At 38.8% G+C, this 21873-nt stretch overlaps 2 protein-coding genes and 1 non-coding gene across 11 annotated transcripts in view; all 3 read right to left on the reverse strand.

Moving 5' to 3' along the window:
- The window catches only part of LOC129394192 (serine/threonine-protein kinase SMG1-like), a 39562-nt gene extending 22341 nt beyond the window's left edge, over positions 1–17221 (reverse strand). Inside the window, exons 1-15 of one of the 4 annotated variants that reach the window (XM_063597498.1) lie at positions 17118–17221; positions 13346–13501; positions 12521–12638; positions 11963–12050; positions 11772–11873; positions 11012–11152; positions 10263–10462; positions 9679–9875; positions 9346–9510; positions 8092–8246; positions 5466–5608; positions 5116–5317; positions 2096–2238; positions 972–1119; positions 438–597 (exon numbers count right to left, since the gene is read on the reverse strand). In XM_063597498.1, the coding sequence (XP_063453568.1) occupies positions 438–597; positions 972–1119; positions 2096–2238; positions 5116–5317; positions 5466–5608; positions 8092–8246; positions 9346–9510; positions 9679–9875; positions 10263–10462; positions 11012–11152; positions 11772–11873; positions 11963–12050; positions 12521–12599 (1923 nt within the window). In that variant the 5' untranslated portion in view covers positions 12600–12638; positions 13346–13501; positions 17118–17221. Of the gene's footprint in view, positions 1–437; positions 598–971; positions 1120–2095; positions 2239–5115; positions 5318–5465; positions 5609–8091; positions 8247–9345; positions 9511–9678; positions 9876–10262; positions 10463–11011; positions 11153–11608; positions 12051–12520; positions 13273–13345; positions 13502–13655 lie in introns of those variants that run through there. The other 3 variants (XM_063597497.1, XM_063597496.1, XM_063597499.1) reach the window with 3 other exon arrangements.
- LOC129394345 (small nucleolar RNA U13) lies at positions 11327–11430 on the reverse strand. The gene has a single exon (XR_008621548.1). It is a non-coding gene; the product is annotated as a small nucleolar RNA U13 (small nucleolar RNA).
- A 1025-nt stretch (positions 17222–18246) lies between the features above and the next one.
- The window catches only part of LOC129394212 (eukaryotic translation initiation factor 3 subunit C-like), a 34593-nt gene continuing 30966 nt past the window's right edge, over positions 18247–21873 (reverse strand). For 5 of the 6 annotated variants that reach the window (XM_063597555.1, XM_055099833.2, XM_055099832.2 and 2 more), the window contains 2 exons: positions 20613–20733; positions 18247–18345 (listed from right to left, as the gene is read on the reverse strand). The gene's annotated coding sequence lies outside the window, so the exon portion shown is untranslated. Of the gene's footprint in view, positions 18346–20612; positions 20838–21873 lie in introns of those variants that run through there. The other variant, XM_063597553.1, reaches the window with a different exon arrangement.

Genomic DNA, 21873 nt, shown 5'->3' on the forward strand with positions numbered 1-21873 from the left:
ACTATAAAGCAGACTGCAGAAAAACATTACAACTAATGCTTTATTATGAAGTTCTCGAAGATCACCATTCATTCAGAAGCCCCCATCTCTGGTCGAATTTTACCCCATTTAGGATGAAGAGGAGAGATGTTTGTTTGCAGCAAATCTAAAATTTACGTAATCCGCCTAAAGGAACTGTCTTTACATACACCACCTCCCACCCCAAAAATAGAAGAAAAAACTGAGCAATTTGCCATCCTTGCGATTATCTCAGGTTCTTCCATCTGCCCCATGTACTTCCCAAATGAAAGACTGCCTGAAAACAGCATGTTAGATTTCTGGATTTACCAGCTTGCCCAACTACAAATCCTATTCCAAAAAACTCAAAAAATAAGGTCTTTGTTCTACAGTAATGACCATTAATAGTCATAAGAGTGTGCTTGCAAAACTATACAGACCTCTGTTGAAAGTCTGTTAGAAACTGTGTTCTCCAAAGCAGATGAGCAATACAGCTGCAAGGTACTTAGAACTGGCAAAGACTGTGAAACTGTTAAAGTAGAAAGTCTCAGAGGTCCAATAGCGATGCGGGATGTTTGCTTCAAGTACTTTACCACATTTCTGAAACAAAATATTTACTGTCAATTAATAAAAATTACAATTCATAACCACTCAAAGAATAAAGCAATTGGTAAGATGCTATCAAACTGACATCCAAAGTTAGGGGGCAGTAAGAGGAGCAGCCTGCTCTATAATAAAATGATATTAGCAAGTCAAGACATTTGCTTTTGGGGATTTTTACATTTTATTTCATTTCAACCTCAGTTTTTGTTGGCAAGCAGCATTCATATATCATATGACTTCTACAACTAAAATGAAGCTATTAGCACTAGTATTTAGTAATCTAGTAACTCTCCTTCCAGCCCTCTTCACCCCATGTATGTTTATCACATGATATACACAATGTACATTTACCTCCGTAAGAGTAAACTTACTCAGTTATAGACTGCCACTTCTGATCTTGTTCTATCGGGTTTAAAGCAGTTGCCAAACAAACAGAACTTCTTAACAATGGAACTTCAATGGATTTCTGAGGTTCCCTTGGATCTGGACTTAACATGTTATGAAGCAGTTTTTTCATGTCTACAGAAGTTAAATGAAATGTCATTAAGTTAATGTGCTTTTATTATAAATTTTGATTTATGTTTGGCATTATTAAAAACTAATCACCAATGAACAGCTCCTTTAATATTTCAGGCAGTTAAACACTATAAGCATTACTGAGAGCTATATAAAAATCATACTTCATACAAAATTACTGTACCTCAGACCCCTAAAAAGCAGTTGCCTTCAAAGGCTCAAAAATCAGTAAGTCGAGGTCAGGCGTGGTGGCTCACGCCTGTAATCCCAGCACTTTGGGAGGCCAAGGTGGGTGGATCACGAAGTCAGGAGTTCAAGACCAGCCTGGCCATGATGATGAAACCCCGTCTCTACTAAAAATACAAAAAATTAGCTGGGCACGGTGGCAGACACCTGTAATCCCAGCTACTCAGGAGGCTGAGGCAGGAGAATCGCTTGAACTCAGAGGGCGGAGGTTGCAGTGAGCCGAAATCGCGCCACTGCACTCCAGCCTGGGCAACAGAGTGAGACTCTGTCTCAACAAAAAAGAAAGTCAGTAAGTCAATCTACTATTTAAGGGGACAAATCTAGACCTGCATTAGCAAATCTTGCTCAATCCAGAATACTCATTAAACTTATTAATAACATTTTATAAAGTGTTCCATTTGTGATAAAGAACTTAATTAATGAGCCACATCAAGATGAAAATCAAGAAAAATATTTAGCTGAAACACTACTTTGTCCTTTATCAAACAAAATGGCTAGATAAATCTCAAAGTATTAAGGTGGTCATTTTTTTATTTGACTTAATTTTAAGTGCTTTTCATTTCCCAAATCAAACATAAATAGGGCAGCCCTAAATTTGTTGCTTCACATGGGATTCTGCCCCCCCAAAAAATGTAAAATAACTTCCAGATTTTCCAGTAAAATATACTAAGCCAAACATTTTGAGCAACTTGTCCACTAAAATAACTTTAAAACTATTTTCTCAAATACCTACCTATTTTCTCTTTTGATCCTCCAGCAAGTAGACTGATATTTTCTCCTGGTAACTGATAATTTCCAGGACTGATAATTTCTGCGAGTAATTCTAATTGCTCGGTACATTCAACAAATTTTCCAGACTCAAAGCTGCTTAATGATCTGTAATTAAAATATTGGTTAGTTTGTATTCCTATGCAGCCTGTGGAACCATTAAAAAAAAACAAACAAAAACAGAACAAATCCTAGGAAGACAGCAAAGTACACAGCATTTTTCTGACAAAATTCCTTCCACGAGGATGCCATTATTTTGGTTTTTATGTTGAAGATGTGACTACCACTTAATTAGTACTCAAATTGGAGTGGCAAACCAGAAAGTCACAGCTACAGACTTTCGGTGGAGCTGACTCGCCCCTGTGTCTCCTTCCTGTTTTCATGTGTTGCAGCCTGTTCTCTTCAGAGCCTAACACACTGACAGTAGACCTCTGCAGGACAACTTTGACATCCAGTTCTCTCCAAGCTGCCAGTGAGCTCCCTGTGCAGCCTCACTCCTCACCTACAGCATGAGCCCTTGCAGCTCTCCCAGCATCACAATCTTGTATCTCAGTCCTGGCTTCTTTCACTGCTGGCATCCGTCCGTCTCTCCCTTTTTCACCTACTTTTCTTTTTTCAAAGAATTCTTCTCTTTCATCTGCTTATATGAAAAATAATGACACCGCTGAAATTCTTTCCTGTAGTCCTGCAGCATCAATGCCAGGAAGACAGGCCTCATCCTTCCAGCTTCTATGCTGCTCCTTTCAGATCCCTTACCCTGTCCCCATTTTCATGACACGGGCTCTCCAGCCAGGAAGAAGACACTGTTTCTCACTCTCTCTCTTTTCCATCTTTGCCTGTCCCTCTCGCTGTGTAACTTCCCTTATAACTCAGCCTGAGGCCAGTGCTAGAAAGGCACATCACCTGACTTATTCTGTGCCTGATTCTACCTAGATCAGTGCAACCACTGGCTTCTCAGGGGGACCCTTGAGTACTGGGCACTGATGAACTGCTGCCAACACAGTCATCATTTCTGCCATTAAAAGGTCCTAAGCTCTCTCCAGTGGCAGGTTCCCCAAGTCCCCACTATGCTCTATAATGCCCTATGCTTTCAGCTAATGACTCAGTCCTCAGAAAAAAACAAACAAATAAACAAAAAAACACAGGCTTTAATTTCCTCTACCCCTACCACCAATCCACCATACACTGCCAAAATTCTGTCTATACCAACTTTGACTGCTTTCCTTGAGGCAGAGAAAAGGTGAGGGCCAGTTAATCTATCAATGTTCTTTCTCCTGTTTCTTCAACCTCTGCTTCCTAGTGGCTCCTTCCCCTTGGCCAAAAGAACATAATCTCTCCAACATTTAAAATAAACATCTCATATTTCCCTCCAGCAACAGCTTCCTATCCTCAACTTCAAGAAAAACTCACTGACCAAATAACTCACCTCAAGCTTTTCATTTTCAAATGTCTCTACCACTCAATAGTATTCAATCTAGCTTCTTCTGTCTCTCTACAAAACTCTTTTTCCTTATAATCCCTAGAGCATCTGACAAGGCTGACTACTCCCATCTGGATGTCCTATATCTAGGACACTTCCCTTCTCAATGTCCCTGTATTTTTTTGAATGGCTTCCTCTTCTATCCTTTCACAAAATTGCTAAACTAGGATTCTGACCCAGGCCTTCCTTCCTCTTCACTCACTATTCTCCAGAGGCTTCTCTCTGGTTTGGTTGCTTACAAAGGCTCTAGAGTATAGAGACTGAAAAGGAAAGAGGGCCTTTTCTGTGTACTAATCATCTGCAAATCTCTCAAGCTTAGACTTTCTCCTTAGTTCAAAATCCAATTCTTAACAGCTTACCCAACAATCTCGTCTGCACATTTCATTAGAAATCTTAAAGCATGGCTTGTTCTCTGTGTGCTCCTACTCCAGTTAATAGCATTGTTTCTCTTCCCTCTACCATTGCCCCCATAAATTAATGGTCTCCATGCTTCCATACTTGCCCCCCACCTCCAGTCTCTTCACCATAGCAGAATGAACCACCAAGTCAGATCACAACACATCTCTGTTCAAATCCCACCTGAAATTTTCAGTCTTACTAGAATAACAGCCAAAGTTCTTTTCTCAGTTCCCAGCTACTTCTCTGCCCTTATATCCTACTGTTTAAGGCGCTCCTAAACACACAGGCCTCCCAGCTATTTCCAGAACACTCCAAGCCCATCATTCTCACATCAGGTCTAGGCCCAAAGGGCATCCCGATGGGCATGCCTTCACCTTGTGTCTTCCCTCCAAAGAAGGTCAGCTTTACCTAACTGCTTTCCTTATGGCACAGAAAAGGTGAGTGAGGTCCAATTAATCCTTCTATCAATAATCTTTATCTAATCTTTGCTTTAAAAGGTTGGAATTTATGTCTGTTTTATGTGCTGCCTGGGTCATAGCACATGCTCAGTGAAGCAATTACACATTAACCCATTTAGCAGTAGAGGGCAAGGGTATCAGACAAAGTCTAATGACCTTTATCTTCCCAGCCAAGTGTCTGCAACAGAGTGAGTGCTCAGTTTTGAATTACAGAATTAATAAAAGCACAGAGGAATGAGAAGAAAGTTTAATTTACAGATGTTCACAAACTCTGTCCTCATTAGAATAAATGTTTTTGATATATTCAGACCTCATTTAGAAACAAAGCCATCAAATGTGATTCTTTCTAAGGCAGTACAAATTTTTCTTTATATTCACTCTGGCATAATCTTCAAACTGTATTAAGGTTTTAGAACAACAGGTTCTGAAAATTAATACCAAATGACTATCTCAGCAGTTTTCCCATTATACAAATACCTTCCCTCATCTCTGATGTCAGTTTCCTGTTGTCATTTTCATAATGGCAGTAAGTTAGAAATATAACCATTTTGTATTACTACATATGACCAATTTTAATGTTTTTTTGCCATAGGAAAAACATCGTAGTTATTGGAAATTTGTTTTATATCTGGAAACAGAAAGCCTTACTTTATATAGTTGAAGTCAGCTTTCAGGTTGAGGGAAGTGCTACTGGTACTCTTTTTCAAGTCATGGATAGCGTTCTGCCATTCCTGCACAGCAGCCCAATCGGCAATTGAGATGTAGCACTCACATGCTTTATTTCCTAAATAATTTATAACCTCAGGGGAAGAGTCAGTCGGTTTGGACAGCACAGTTTTTCTGGATTCACCTGAAAGTATTTTATAAAATAAGAAGAGAGAGATTCAGATCAATTAGAAATATTTCAAAGAACACAGAAACCTAAAAACATGATAAGATCATCAGTACGAAATATATTACTATAACTTTTGCTTTATTTAAAAATACTGAACGCTCACCATTCAGACAATGTTTCAGGCTGGCACTGTTACACCCAGCATTGGCTAAGGTGAGCACCGATTTGTCAAAGCTGGAGATGCAGCAATCAACACCTGTCATGGCACACAGGTGTTCCTGGTACTCCACAGAGGCCTTTTCAAACCTGAAAAGCAAATTGAAGCAGTCTTATTTCTTTATTTATCTACTTACTTACTTTTTTTTTTTTTTTTGAGATGAAGTTTTGCTCTTCTTGCCCAGGCTGGAGTGAAATGGCACGGTCTCAGCTCAATGCAACCTCTGCCTCCTGGGTACAAGCGATTCTCCTGCCTCAGCCTCCTGAGTAGCTGGGATTACAGGCGCTCGCCACCACGCCCGGCTAATTTACTTGTATTTTTAGTAGAGACGGGGTTTCACCATGTTGGCCAGGCTGGTCTTGAACTCCTGACCTCAGGTGATCCGCCTGCCTCGGCCTCCCGAAGTGCTGAGATTACAGGCATGAGCCACCGCGCCTGGCCTTTACTTACTTACTTATTTTTTGAGACAGTCTTACTGTCACCCAGGCTGGAGGGCAGTGGCATGATCATGGCTCGCTGCAGCCTTGCCCTCCCAGGCTCATGCAATCCTCCAACCTCAGCCTCCCAAGTAGCTGGGACTACAGGCGCCCACCACCACACCTGGCTAAAACAAGGTTTTGCTCTGTTGGCCAGGGTGGTCTCAAACTCCTGGACTCAAGCGATCCGCTCACCTCAGTCTCCCCAAGTACTGGGATTTCAGGTGTGAGCCACCGCGCCCAGCCCCAAAGGAGGCTGTTATTTTAAACACACATATCTCATTTCCCCCCTCCCACAAAAAATGGTGCAAGAATAAACTGAGCTAAAACAGTGAGTTGACTATGGTGGGGGGAGGTTTGATGTCTTCCTCACAACTATGAAACTAAATTTAAAAGTGGTTAAATGTTTTTTAAAAAATGTAAAAGTATAAAAGAACTAGTGGAAAATATTGATAAGTAACTTATGTCAGTGTGTGGAAAGGCTTTGTAGAAGGATAAAATGCAAGAAAAGATGCACAAGTAACAGATCTAGATGCATAATGCTGAAATACAACACTAAACATTAAAAACAAATTATAAATCAGGAAATTGGATAGCATCAACAATCTTAGTATTTAATAAAATTTCACAGATTAACACAGGAAAAATTGAGAGGCCATGAAGACATGATCCATGCTTTAAAAAATCACAAATGGTTACTATATGGGGCAACTTCTACTATTAGTCATTAATACATATAGAAATGTAAAGTACAATAACTATTTTCGCTGATGGTGGTGGCAGCATTCTTGTTTCTCAGTGACTCTCAGTATCCACAAAGGTGAAGGGAAGGGGGTACTCTATTATTAAGGGTATACATTGCAGCCATCTTTTCTGTAGAGTAACTTAGCAATAGAATATATCATAAGACTTATGGTTTGGCAGCCTTTCTTCTAGTAAATCAGTTTATGAGAATGGATTCCAAGAAAGTAATCAAAAATATAAGCAAAGATATTAAGTGCTATGGTACATTTAGTAAAAAAAAAAATCAGAAACAACCTTAATGCCCAACAGTAAGAAATATTAAATTATGGTACACTCATAAATACAAATCTTTATTAAAAATAACACTGTAGAATATTTAACATGGCAATTTTTTTTTTCTTTTTTTGAGACAGAGTTTTGCTTTTGTTGCCCAGGCTGGAGGGCAGTGGCACAACCTGGGCTCACAGCAACCTCCGCCTCCCGGGTTCAACCGATTCTCCTGCCTCAGCCTCCCAAGTAGCTGGGATTACAGGCATGTGCCACCACACCCCACTAATATTTTTTGTATTTTTAGTAGAGACGGGGTTTCACCATGTTAGGCTAGTCTCAAACTCCTGACCTCAGGTGATCCACCTGCCTCGGCCTCCCAAAGTGCTGGGAATACAGATGTAAGCCACCGAACCCAGCCTACCTAACATGGCAAATTTTTTTTTTAAATATTGAGTGGGAAAAACAGATCATAAAACCATGTGCCTATGTATGCTGCTGTTTTGGTGAAGAATGGAGAAAACGACATGAAAGAAAAAAGAATTACAAAGCATTTGGATATGGAAATATGGGACTACAAAAGGACACACAACAGAAGTTACTACAAAGATATGGAAGAATGAGCAGTTCTTTTATTTTCCTAAATTCGCAAGATTTCATTAAACTAACATAAATGGACACAGAATATTATGGTACAAGCTCCTCTATCTGGAGGAAGCAATGAGTCTGAATGTAGAGTTCACAGGACTAATGAGCAAATACTCTGACAATAAAGGGTAATTTGTATCAGACTCTGAGGGGGAAGGAGCTCAACTAGGGATCAAGTTCAAAAGCATTTATAAAACAACTGACAGGTCTTGTTTTACAGTGTGATTTGCCACTAATTCTTAAATAAGAAGGGCACTCAAGTATTGCTGCTAACTAAAAAACAAACTGAAGATGCCTCCTGGTGAAGTGATTTATAGCAAGCTTCAATGCTGAAAGCAAACAAAGCTGTTTTAAGATTTGGCTACAATGTCAGTGAGTAATACAAAGAATTTAAACATAAAGTAATTCTATCACCCATTTCCTTCCCTCCAACCTACCTCCCTTCAGCCTGTTGAGCCACTGAGTTAATCCACAGAAGATTTTTTCCAACAATAGATGATGACCAGACAGCAATTCCCTGTATAGCTTCAGGACAATGAAGTTCACATAGTGCTTCTACCACCATCATAATGGTTACTTCCAATTCATTCCCCTGAAAACGCATTCAGAAAAGTTAGTCACCCAATACCATTAAAACATAAATCCCTATAAAATTTACAACTGATCACAGTCTGTGCCTGCTTAAAGCCAAATGTATTTAACAATTATTGTCACAATTTTCACATTATTTAGCTCAGAATTCTTTAAAATGTTACATATAAAATAGCCACAAAGGGTGACTAACAGAACCTTAGCAGCACATGGATGTTTGTACCCCCACCCCAAAGTTACCCAAACATTTAGCCTGTGACCTCTGTAGGAATAACACATGGAGTAAAAAGAAAGCAAAAATTAAATATAAATAAACAGGAATTAAAGAATGATTAACTTCATGTGTTTGAATACTGCTTGACATTACCTGAATTGCTAAACATTTTGTTATTTTTGGATTCCAGTTATTTATTGTGAGCCCACTTTCAAGCCAGGAATTACTCAAGCATTTGTCATACGTTATAAAAACAATTTCTCCTGGCCAGGTGCAGTGGCTCATGCCTGTAATCCCAGCACTTTGGAAGGCCGAGGTGGGCGGATCACTTGTGGTCAGGAGTTTGAGACCAGCCTGGCCAACATGGTGAAACCCTGTCTCTACTAAAAATACAAAACTTAGCCGGGTATGGTGGTGGGTGCCTGTAATCCCAGGGACTGAGGCAAGAAGAGGCTTGAACCAGAGAGGTGGAGCTTACAGTGAGCCGAGATCGCACAACTGCACTCCAGCCTGGGCGACAGAGTGAAACTGTGTCTCAAAAAAATAAATAAATAAATAAAAAATTTCCCCCATAAACAAATTTTCAGAATTACCTTTAAAGTTCTAAACTTTGCACGTAAGAAATATAGTTTTAACGTGTTCTAACATGAATATTGTTTTAACATGAACAAAAACAAGAACATTATTTTAACTTCTAACACTGTTTTAACACGAATAAAATAGGTAACTCTGGCAGTTGTTGCTTTTACAAAATACAGGATCAAAACCTTTGAAAATGAATCCAAGCTTTAACTTATTTTATCCATAGATTAAATCATACCAAAGGAATTAAACCATGTTTTTCTTATTAACAGACTTAAAATGAATTTCATACACACCACTTTACCTGAGATAGGCTGGTTGTTTTCATCTCTCTAAGCAAGTCAAAGCCATGTCTCACTGTCACTGCAGGCTGGCCTGCCAACAATCCTACCCTCATGATGGAGAGTCGAATCCGCGTTAGCCAGTCCTGACAAGTTTGGCGATTGGTATAGAAAAAAGTTCTAATGACCTTTACGAGAAGAGAAAGAAAAGCTCAGGACTGGTTCAATTTGTAGGTAAGGATGTCTCACCTATATATAAACCAAATACACAAGTCTATTGTGATTTCAGCTCTGCACATACTGCCAGCTGCGACCATTAAACTGCTATAAAACAACACTATCTCATGGAAACCAACCTTGGGAGGTGAAGTTAATGCATTAGCACATCCCTCGTATGCATTATACATTAATTTCTCCAGATATTCCAGATACTGCAGAAGAAGAACAAGTCTAAGTTGGTTGTTACCATGGCCTTCATCATTGTCTGCAGTTGTCCACTGACTAACATCCTGATCAGGGTTTAATGTGTGAGCTGTGAGACTTCGAATGATACCTGAAAGCAAAGACAACATTCTGAATTTTTAAAAATCTTAAAGTTCCTAGAATAAGTGTGAGTTTTTTATGACAAATTCACATTTATCAAGTATCCTCTGTCTACCCATCATTTAAAAATAAAAAATCCCAACATGAAAGATCTTTCATTTTAGGGGAAAAAATATATATATTTTTTCCACACAACTCCCATAAGTTTTGGGGAAAAAACAAACATATTTCCAATGCAATTATTCAATGAAAGCTTATTCTAACAAACATACCTGAAAATTATTGACTTCTTTTCAAAAAAATCATATACTCTCAAATCTTTAACAAAGATTTTAAAATCCATTATTTCTTAATAAGGCTTTGAAAGTATTCACATCACAAAGCTTGAGCGAGTTACCTTCAATTGTCTGGAAGGTGTCTTGAGCTCTGCCCACTGGGGTTCTCAGCTTAGAAAGAACAGTGAATTGTGCAGCTTCCCATATGGCCCACTGCCAAAGGATAGCATCTGTCTTCAGGAGATTGCGTGGAATTGTTGACTGGTCATGCTTATCCAGTCTCTGGCAGCTATAGAACAGTCTTTCCAACCAATTGTCCTTCCTGGGAAAAGTAGTTTCATAATTAAAAGACAATGACAACTTCATTTTAATAATGAAAAAAATGCAAGGGGAATGGGAATAAGGAACTGTAATTTTCCCTACTCCAAAAAAAGGCAAAGCCTATGAAATTGAGAAGCATTATGTCCCCCCCTCTCATTTTGAGGTCTTTTATAGTTAACAGGATGAGGTACAGTGTGGAAGGATGATTAGGGTAAACGGCTCATGCCAGTCAGGAATGAAACTCATTCAATGCAACTAAGCATCTCTAGAATATCTCCACCCCCACCCCACTCCCCAAAGTGTTAATGACATCACATCAGTTAACCATTAACCACATTTCATTACTCAATTTCAAAGCCCATTTTTGTTTCTACAGATGCTATCTTCAAAGCAATTTTCCTATTGATGAAAACTGAAATAACCCATATGAGAAGAATGTTACTTGATACTCTGCCACCCCCAAACATATTTTCTCGTCAAAACTGCATGTGAAGTCAAGGGAATCTTAAAATTATCTTTCCCAGATAAAATAGTCAAAGAAATGCCTTACCCTGTTCTATGAGAGTTCCCATACAAAATAAAACTAATAACATCAGAGAAATCTTGGGGGTGGAATGTATTACTTGGTGCTTTACTCATGTAACTTCTTAATGCTAAAGAAATTTCTTGAATTTCTGTGTGATTGTTATTGCTGTAGACAGAAAATAAAGTTGTTGTTACGCAAAATATTTTAGCTTAAAAGGTTAGCACATACTGTAAGTGGATTATTTACTTATTAACTCACTGGAGGTAAAAATATAGTAAAATTGAGACTTTCAAATGGATACGGAGATGTGATTACAACTTTAGATCCTTTTTTTATTCACTTCAGATGGGTCATGTGCCGACATCATAAGAGGATTTGAGGGAGGCATATCAAACATGTGAACATAAAAACCCAATCATTATGCTTATGTATTACAAAAGGATCAAGTTTAGGCTCTTAAAAGCTCCCAAATCAACTTGATCAAAAACAATAAAAGATTACTGTTTAGTTTTTCAAATATCTGAGCTACTAAGAAACATATTTTGGCACTACATGAGTTATTCTATACTAATTATTGTGAGCCTATAAAGCTCATTAAAAATTTTTAATTTTCTTGCAGACCTGCAAAATTTGATTATTTGACATCACTTCAATCGCTGACAAGCAGGGCCATAAAAGATGTGTCATTAATGCTCTATTAGGTGATCTGTCTTCTCCTAAAGTAGACAACCAGTAGAGGCTGTAAATATCACAGAATGTCTTTGCTCCAAAACAACTGTTACACCTTAGGACAACATCTAAAGGAATTGATTTCAACAGTTTTCCAAATGCTTGTCGAATATGAGTTCCACAGTGCACTAGTTGAACACGGCAAACATCAACACATCTATGAAAGAACGAAATAGACAAAGCAGGTGTGTTAACATTTCAAGGTTATTAGGGTTAATGTCAAAAGACATGATCTTAATTTCATACCTCTGTAAAAGATCATCTGGCAAGGAAGAGGACAGAGCATGTAGACTGCTGCATGCCTGCAGACAGATATTCACATCTTCAATGAGAGCTATTAAACATTAAAAGACAGTTACTTTCAGCTGGCCAAAAGAAATTATATCCCAGTTTGTCATAATTATCTGAATCCATTCATTCATTCAACAAAGAGTGAGTGCCTACTCTAGACTAGGCACTGTTCTTGTCCAGAATCCTCATTGACTGTCACGTTTGGAAAAATGACACATTCAACAAAACCCACGTAATGTAACTGATGGGTCATCACACAAAACTTTTTCTGAGAGAAAATGTAAAAGTATATGCAAACTATAAACATTCACGTAAGTTTAAAAATGTGACAATCACTTCAAAACATTTTTCTAATACTAAGAATGAAAAAAAATCAAGACTGTGTATCTGTCATTAAAATGAGGATTACACAACTTCAGGTCAGGAAAAGAGCTCGATTGATGACCATCTCCCATTACCAAAGACCCTTTTAAGGATTGATAAGCAAAATAGAAAAAAAAAACAGAGTCTTACTGTTGGCTAAAAGGCCTTTGCAAAATTTATGGAAAGACAGAAGACAGAATAAAGGTGCATATGTTTCGGACTTCTTCATTAAAACAGCTACTTCCAAAGCCCAATCATTAACAGTTTCCTGAAACACAAAATACACAGTTGACTGTACATTAAAAAAAACAACAACAAAAACAAACAAAGTTAAAAGCCTAGTCTTCTTACATTGGTTTTCTCTTGGTTTTTCAAACATCTCAAACAATAAAAAATAAAAATAAAAAATGAAACTATAGAAATTACTGTCAAAATTGTTGTGTGCCTTTTAAGAAAACCTCCCAAAGCAGCATGATAATAGCAAAGAGGCGGGGCGTGGTGGCTTACCTGAGGTCAGGAGTTCAAGACCAGCCTGGCCAACAACATGGTGAAACACCATCTCTACTAAAAATACAAAAATTAGCTGGGTGTGGTGGCGGGCACCTGTAATCATGGCTACTTGGGAGGCTGAGGCAGGAGAATTGCTTGAACCTGGGAGGCAGAGGTTGCAGTGAGCAAAACTCCGTCTCAAAAACAAAAAAAGCATAGAATATTAAAAATCTATATATATTCTTCTATGAAACACTGGGGGTGGGGGATTGAGGTTTTTCATGTATTTCTTTTCAGAAAGAATAAGAAAGCCTAGATTAAATAATAAAACCAAATTATAAGGTGTTTGACAGTAAAGAAGCTGCTCTACCTCACCTCTATAACTCACATTTTTAAAAATTTTTTGTAATCCACATTTCTTATTCTCAAATTATAAAGACAACTTAACAAAGTTAGGAATAGTTAATACTATATAAAATCTGTTACCTCGTGTCCTGGTTAAGGTTATCTTTCTTAAGTAATATTCGCAGAAGATTTAATATAATTGAGAAATGTTTCTTTGTGGCCGTAGTTACAGTGCTAATCACAGCTCCATCAAACAAAGAAGGAGAGGAAGAACTGAGGCTACTAAAGTGATCATGCCTGAAAGACAAAGCATAGATTATCTTTTCATCTTTAATCAAAGAAAGCAAGCAAGTCCAAAGTTAAATCAACATACATCTTTAAAATCTATCCATTAAAAAAATAAAATGTTTTGTGGGGTTCTTTTCTTAAGAAAAATTTGTGAATACAGTACCTGGTACAATGAGAATACAATGTGCAGAGCACAGCATACTAAATGGCAGGGAAGTGAACAGCCAGGTCACTGTGCACAATCATCAGATTCTTACTCAGAAGTGCAAAGACAGTTGGAGATAGCGCCCACATCTGATCATGTACAAAACAAAGTAAGTTTATGGCTTCTCCAAAATAAGCACAAGCATACAGAGTTTATCCTTCAAAACAGGGGTATTTCGACTTTTTTTTTTTTGGACATTTTTAAATTAAAATTACAGATTGGAAGGGATCTAGTACACTACACCTGGGACAAATACTTTTTTGTGAAGTCAGTAAAGCCTTTGCGTGCAATATAGCATCTCTATGCAATGCAGCAACTCCTCGTCTATCGCTACAGTAAGAAAACAGCCACAGGTCAGGTGTTGTGGCTCACACCTGTAATCCTAGCACTTTGGGAGGCTAAGGTGGGCAGATCACTTGAGCCCAGGAGTTTGAAACCAGCCTGGGCAACACAGCGGGACCCCATCTCTACTAAAATTACAAAAATTAGCTGGGCATGGTGGCGCACACTTGTAATCCCAGCTACTCGGGAGGCTGAGGCAGGAGAATCGCTTGAACCTGGGAGGCAGAGGTTGCAGTGACCCGAGATCATACCAATGCACTCCAGCCTAGATGACAAAGTTAAGACTCTCTCTCTCAAAACAAAACACCAGCCACATACAAAACACAGGAATGACAGTACCTGTGTTCCAAGAAAACTTTCTTGAGTCAGAGTCTCTCGCTCTGTTGCCCAGGCTGGAGTGCAATGGGGTGATCTCAGCTCACTGCAACCTCTGCCTCCGGGGTTCAAGCAATTCTCCCTGCCTCAGTCTCCCAAGTAGCGGGGACTACAGGTGCCCAGCACCACGCCCTGCTAACTTTTGTATTTTTTTAGTAGAGATAGGGTTTCAACATGTTGGCCAGGCTGGTCTTGAACTCCTGAGCTCGGGTGATCTGCCCGTCTCGGTCTCCCGAGGGATTACAGGCGTGAACCACTGCGCCCAGCCCAACGAGAACTTTCTTTACAAAAACAGGCACTAGTGTTGCGATGGTTGTACACTTCTGTGAATATACTAAAAATCAGTGAATTATACACTTAAAATAACAAACAAAAAACAGGTGCTGGGCTGTATTTGTCCCACGGACCTTAGTTTGCTGATCTCTGGTCTAAACAGAGCCCTTTGTATGTGCCTTTTGCGGAAGTAGACTGTATTTCTTCAATTTTCCATATACTGCAAATGGCAAGGTGCCCTGTTCAATAAGGAAACAAAGGCACACCCTGCCACTATACACCTTTTCCATCCATCTTTTTCCTTTACACTGCCAAGACACTCCATTCCACCTGACTGCCCCATCCCCACCCACTTTCTCCTTATTTCTAGAGTACAGGACATAAACATCTTTGAATCTGCAAATAATGTGAATAATTTTCCTCAAAAATCAAGCTTTCATGTTTGAAGAAGAGTTTATTGTGACTTCAAACATAAGCTGTAACTGGTAATAAGCGAAGCAGCTATGGAATTATACAAGGCAATCCAATCAAACAACACGGAGCACATTGAAGCGCAAACATCAAATTTTACCTTTTTCTTCCTAAAAACTTTATTCCCTAATTACAACCATTACTTTCTTTCTTTGTTTCTTTCTTTTTTTTTTCTTTTGAGACAGAGTCTGGTTCTGTAGCCCAGGCTGGAGTGCGGTGGTGTGATCTCAGCTCACTGCAACCTCCACTTCCTGGGTTCAAGCAATTCTCCTACCTCAGTCTCCAAAGTAGCTAGGATTACAGGTGTGCACCACCACCCCTGGCTAATTTTTCTATTTTTAGTAGAGGCGAGCTTTCACCATGTTGGCCAGGCTGGTCTCAAACTCCTGACCACAAGTGATCAGCCCGACTTGGCCTCCCAGAGTGCTGGGTTTACAGATGTCAGCAACCGTGCCCAGCCTACACCTATTATTTTCTATTAAAAATAATGTTTTTCAACTCTGTGTGGTCCAATAGGAAGAAGAAATACACAAACCATAAACAATAAATACAAATCAAGAGCAGGGCCACGTCGAATTACTTAAAAAAAAAACACACGGGCTGGGCGCGGTGGCTCGTGCCTGTAATTCCAGCACTTTGGGAGGCTGAGGCGGGTGGATCACCTGAGGTCAGGAGTTTGAGACCAGCCTGGCCAACATGGTGAAACCAAGTCTCTACTAAAAATACAAAAATTAGCCCGTCGTAGTGGCAGGTGTCTGTAATCTCAGCTACTCGAGAGGCTGAGGCAGGAGAATTGCTGGAACCCGGGAGGCAGAGGTGGCAGTGAGCCGAGATTGCACCACTGCACTCCAGCCCAGGTGACAACAGCATGACTCTGTCTCCAAAAAAAAAAAAAAAGCTTTTTTTCCCCCCCTCCTAAAAGAAAGACTACAGGTTGAGTATCCCTTATTCAAAATGCTTGGGACCAGAAGTGTTTCAGACTCTGTATATGTTTGGATTTGAGAATACTTGCACATATATAAAATGAGATATGTGGGGGATGCGACCCAAGTCTAAACACGAAATTCACTTATGTTTCATAGACACCTTCTATTCATAGCCTGAAGGACATTTTATGCAATATTTTAAATAATTTTGTGCATACAACAGTTTGGACTCATCGCATGAGGTCGGGTGTGGGATTTTCCACTTGGGGGATCATACTGGTGCTCAAAAAGTTTCAAATTTTGGAGCATTTTAGATTTAGGATTTTCAGATTAGGGATGCTCACCAGTAAGTGTTATGAAAATATTCCAAAATCCGGCTGGGCATGGTGGTGCCCACCTGTAATCCCGGCATTTTGGGAGGCCAAGGCAGGTGGATCACCTGAGGTCAGGGGTTCACAACCAGCCTGGCTAACATGGTGAAAACCCATCTCTACTAAATACAAAAAAATTAGCCAGGCGTGGTGGCGCATGCCTGTAATCCGAGCTACTTGGGAGGCTGAAACAGGAGAATCGCTTGTAACCAGGAGGCGGAGGTTGCAGCAAGCCAAGATTGCGCCATTGCACTCCAGCCTGGGCAACAAGAGTAAAACACTATCTCCAAAAAAAAAAAAGTATTCCAAAATCCAAAATCCAAAACACTTCCAGTCCCAAGTATTTCAGATAAGGAATATTCAACCTGTATCAATGTTCCTAGGGAAAAAAAAACAGCCAAAATATAAGACCATGTCTAAGAACTAACTTCAGTAGACAGAAAGAAAAAAGTACCAGGGGAAGAAGAAAGAGACCGCATTTTAAAACAACTATACAAATTTGAGCTGTAAGAAACACTGACATTTTCTATAAGCATGCTAGAGCAAATAGGAGAAATTCATAAGACATTTTCTAGAAAATAAAACTAATATAAAAAAACTTATCAAGATTTGTCAAGGAAAAAGAAGAAAAGTTAAATATAATGGCAAGAAAACATTCCTACCAATTTTATTTATCCAGGCATGTCTTAAATATGGCTGTTTGTTACATACAGTGATTCTGCAGACATGTTGACATGACAGTGAAATACATAAATATGTAATGAGAAAAGGCTTAACTGTGGATAAAACAAAGTCATTACAATTAAAGACTCGAGTTTTTGGCATTTCCAATTGTAGTCAGGGCACTGAGGTCAAATTTAACTACAAATTTTGCATTGTCTACATTGAACACATGATTCTTAAAAGCCTCATGTTTTATTTCAGAACAGGCCTCAGGAAGTTGCAGACTGTGCAGGAGGTTGTTTAGGGCACAAGTCATTTCTCCCAATATTAACTTATAGGCAGTCTCCAAAACAGGAATATTCTTCAAGCTGAGCATTGCTTGATAAACAGCATGGGCTACAGCAACAACCTGAAAAACAAAAAATTCAAGGAAGTGAGAAATGGAAAATAAATCTTCTAAAATTATATGGAAAATAAATCACTATCTGTATTAGTGCTGATAATACAAATAAATTTAAGATTGATCAATTCACTATCTGTAGCACTTAATATTTTAATTTTTAAAAAACCAATCAGAAAACTGACACAGATCAGTATGCTAATTCAAATCTATTAAGTTTTATCACAAATAAAGAGTACTATAAATGAAAACTGTCAATATGAAATTTCAAAAATTGCCGTTTTTTTTTTTTTAAATAATCAACATCAAAAGACATATGCAAACAGCAGTTTAAGACTGGGTTTCTTAAATCTACCAGGAAAGTTTGTGGTGGATTTGACTAGGGGGTGGTTGAAAAGCCAGTCATTTTTGTTTACAAAATATACAGTACTTCTTAATTTATACCTTTATAAATGTGTCAACTTGTTTTACCCTTATGAAAATTTAATAAATTTAATAACAGCAAGAGATGCATAGTCTGAAAAGAGTATCTGGCACATCATTCATGAAAGTATTCAGTATGATTATCAAGAAATATAAATTTAAAAGAACAAATACAATCACTATATTCTAAATCAAACATTTCACATTTCACTCAATTTCACTTATATAGCCTGGTAAGCAACATTAGGTCCAACTCTTCAGTGACTCAAGTTGTCAAAATTCATTATCAGTGTATTACTTACCCCTTTTTCTTTATGATAACGCAAGAATAGTAGTTTAGATGATGGTATAAACAGTTTTTCTACAAATGATGATGGCAGTTTCGTATTTATCTGTTCAACAATCTAAAAGAATAAAATTTTTTAAAAATGAGCTTCTCAAATTACAAAAAGACATGGAGAAACCTTAAATGCACACTGGTAAGTGAAAGAAGCTAATTGAAAAGGCTACATACTATATGACTCCAACTACATGGCATTCTGGAAAAGGCAAAATGATGGAGACAGTAAAAAGATCAGGGGTTGCCATGGGCTTAAGATGGAGGGAGGGAGGAGTGGGGAGAGGGAACGAGGAAGGAGTGGGTAGAACATAAAAGATTTTTAGGGAAGTGAAACTATCCTGTATGATACTGGTAATAGGGGATACATGTCATTACACATGTTAAAGTTCATAGAATACATAACACAAAGTAAACTATAAAATTAGTTAATAATAATATATCAATATTCACTCGTTTGTAATAAATGTACCACACTAACACAATATGTTAATGAGGGGGAAACTGTTGGGATGAAGAAGGCATATGGGAACTCATTGTTTTCTGCTCAATTTTCTGTATATCTAAAAAAGAAAGTCTTTTAATTTAGAAAAATATATCTAAGCTATATTTTAAGGCCTTAATACTGTGACATTAAAGTGTTTAGACACCTAAATAGGACACACGTATTTTACAGTTATCATGGGCATTTTTTCACATTAGCAAAGAGAGGTGTAATTCTGGCAGAAATGCTCAGCAGAATGTGATCTAGAATTTGCTTTAAAATAATCCAGTTGGAGATGAAAGGATAGCAAAGAGGCCTAGATGAAACCAGATGGGCCATTTGTTTCTAATTATAGAAGCTGAGTGTTAAATATGTACAAATTTATTATACTATGCTCCCTATTTTTATGTGCTTCAGAATGTCCATAATAAAAGTGGGGGGAGGATATTTGTGGTTAAGAAATTAAAGGAGGCCGGCCGGGTGCGGTGGCTCACACCTGTAATCCCAGCACTTTGGGAGGCCAAGGCAGACAGATCACGAGGTCAGGAGATCGAGACCATCCTGGCTAACATGGTGAAACCCCGTCTCTACTAAAAATACAATTGTGCCACTGCACTCCAGCCTGGGCAGAAGAGCGAGACTCCGTCTCAAAAAAAAAAAAAAAAAATGAAATTAAAGGAGGCCAGGCATGATTGCTCACACCTGTAATCCCAGCACTTTGGGAGGGCAAGGCAGGAGGATTACTTGAGACCAAGAATTTAAGGCCAGCCTAGACAATGTAGTGAGACCCCTTCTCTCCAAAAAATACAAAGGTTAGCCAGGCATGGTGGCATGCATCTGTAGTCCCAGATAGTCGGGAGGCTGAGTGGGAGAATCACTTGAGCCCAGGAGTTTGAGGCTGCAGTGAGCTCTGATTGTACCGCTGCACTCCAGCCAGGGGAATACAGCAAGATCCTGTGTCAAAAAAAAAAAAGAAAAGAAAAGAAAAGCAAAAAAGAAAGAATCTGGTGTGTAGAGCAATGTTTCCTCAGAAAAAACGAGTAAAGCTACACTGAGACTAGCTATCAACCACTAAAAATAGAGGCCTGGCAGAGTGGCTCATGCCTATAATCCCAGTACTTTGGGAGGCCAAGGTAGGTGGATTGCTTGAGCCCAAGAATTCAAGACCAGCCTGGGAAACATGGCAAAACTCCATCTCTACAAAATAATATAAAAAATTAGCCAGGTGTGGTGGTGCACACCTGTAGTCCTAGCTACCTGGGGGGCTGAGGTGGGAGGATCACCTGAACCCAAGAGGTCAAGGCTACAGTGAGCCAAAATCATGCCACTGCACTTCATCCTGTGCAACAGAGTGAGACCCTGTCTCAAAAAAAAATTGCATTAAAAATAAAAGTAAATAGACACTAAAATGAAAGCATAGATTATAAGACTGATGAATGTACTCTAAAAAATAATATAATAAAGCAAAGCCCTTATTTTTTTTCTTTTTTGGAGACAGGGCCTTTTTTGTCACCTTGGCTGAGTGCAGTGGCACAATCAGAGCTCACTTCAACCTCAAGTTCCTGGGCTTAATCGATCCTCCTCCCTCAGCCTCCCGAGTAGCTAGGACTGCAGGTGCACACCACTACACCAAGCTAATTTTTGACTTTTTGTACAGATGGGGTCTCGCTACATTGCCCAAGCTGTGCCAGAATTCCTGGATGCAAGCAATCCTTCTGCTTTGGACTCCCAAAGCGCTGGGATTACAAGCATGAGCCACCATACCCAGACAAAGTCCTTCATTTCTTACATATCGATTTAAGGGCCTGAATAAACCAACACATTAAAAAGGAAAAGAATAATTCACATACCAGCGTGAGTAAATTCAAGACTGAGATGATATAATCGGTACCACAAGTCTGGCAATTCTCCAGTTGGTCTAATCCATATGTAATGACCATGTCACAATGTATAGTCATGCTAGGATCCAAGCTGCCGAGCAAAACACCAACACACTCATTAGCAGCTGTCAACACAGCCTCAGAAAAAAACACCTGGTTTGCAGCCGTTACACATCTCATTACTCTGTACAGAACCTGTAAATGGGGAAAACAAGCAGCTTTTTAAAAAAATTCACATGCTTCCACAAAGCAAGAAAATACTTTTTATTTAATGCAATTTCAACTGAAAATTAACTGCTTGCCTTGCCAGCAGTCTCTTAATATTCTAGTTCTCAGTAGCTGAATAATAATGATCCCTTTACTATAATATGTAAACATGATCTTGGCTAAAAAATCCTAAAGTGCTACTATGACAGGAAATGGAATCTGCCATCCTCTATTTCCCATATACCCAACTTCGTTTCTCCCAATGTCACTAAATGGCTGAAGCTCAGAATCTTTATCATGAAATACACCACGACAGTAATGGTATTGACAGCATGGGAATAGCCTGCCCACACATACTACAAGCTAGCTCTTGGGCTTTTGGGAATCAATCTTTCAAAACTGAACATACAAGTCACTTTAAGCTTATTAAAGTTTCTATCTACTGATGGTCTCTTTTGAAAGATAAGCACTCTCATGCTTACCACATAATATCTTCAAAAATCCTATTATTTCCAATACACACACAAACAAAACCCCCCACTTAACTATAATGGCCAATAATTGTGTACCAAATTTCTAATAAAATAGGGGAGAAAACAGAGCAAATGTTAAAAAATATTTCTATAATATTTAACAACCAATACATACAGGATTTTATTTAGTCTACCCATAGTTTTCATTAAAAGTATCCTTGGAGGTTGGGCGTAGTGACTCACATCTATCATCCTAGCACTTTGAGAGGATTAGCTGGAAGGTTCTCTTGAGTCCAGGAGTTTGAGACCAGCCATGTCAACATAACAACACCTCATCTCTACCAAATTTGTTTTTAAATTAGTTGGGCGTGGTGGCTCACACCAGTAGTCCCACCAACTACTTGAGGCTGAGGTGGGAGGATCACTTAAGCCTGGGAGGTCAAGGCTGCAGTGAGCCAAGATCATGCCACTGCACTCCAGCCTGGGCAACAGAGACCATGTCTCAAAAAAAAAAAAAAAAAAAAAAAAGGAGTAGCGGGGAGAGGGCGGAG

This window comes from Pan paniscus, chromosome 18 (genome assembly GCF_029289425.2).
Source record: "Pan paniscus chromosome 18, NHGRI_mPanPan1-v2.0_pri, whole genome shotgun sequence".
Lineage (NCBI taxonomy): Eukaryota > Metazoa > Chordata > Mammalia > Primates > Hominidae > Pan > Pan paniscus.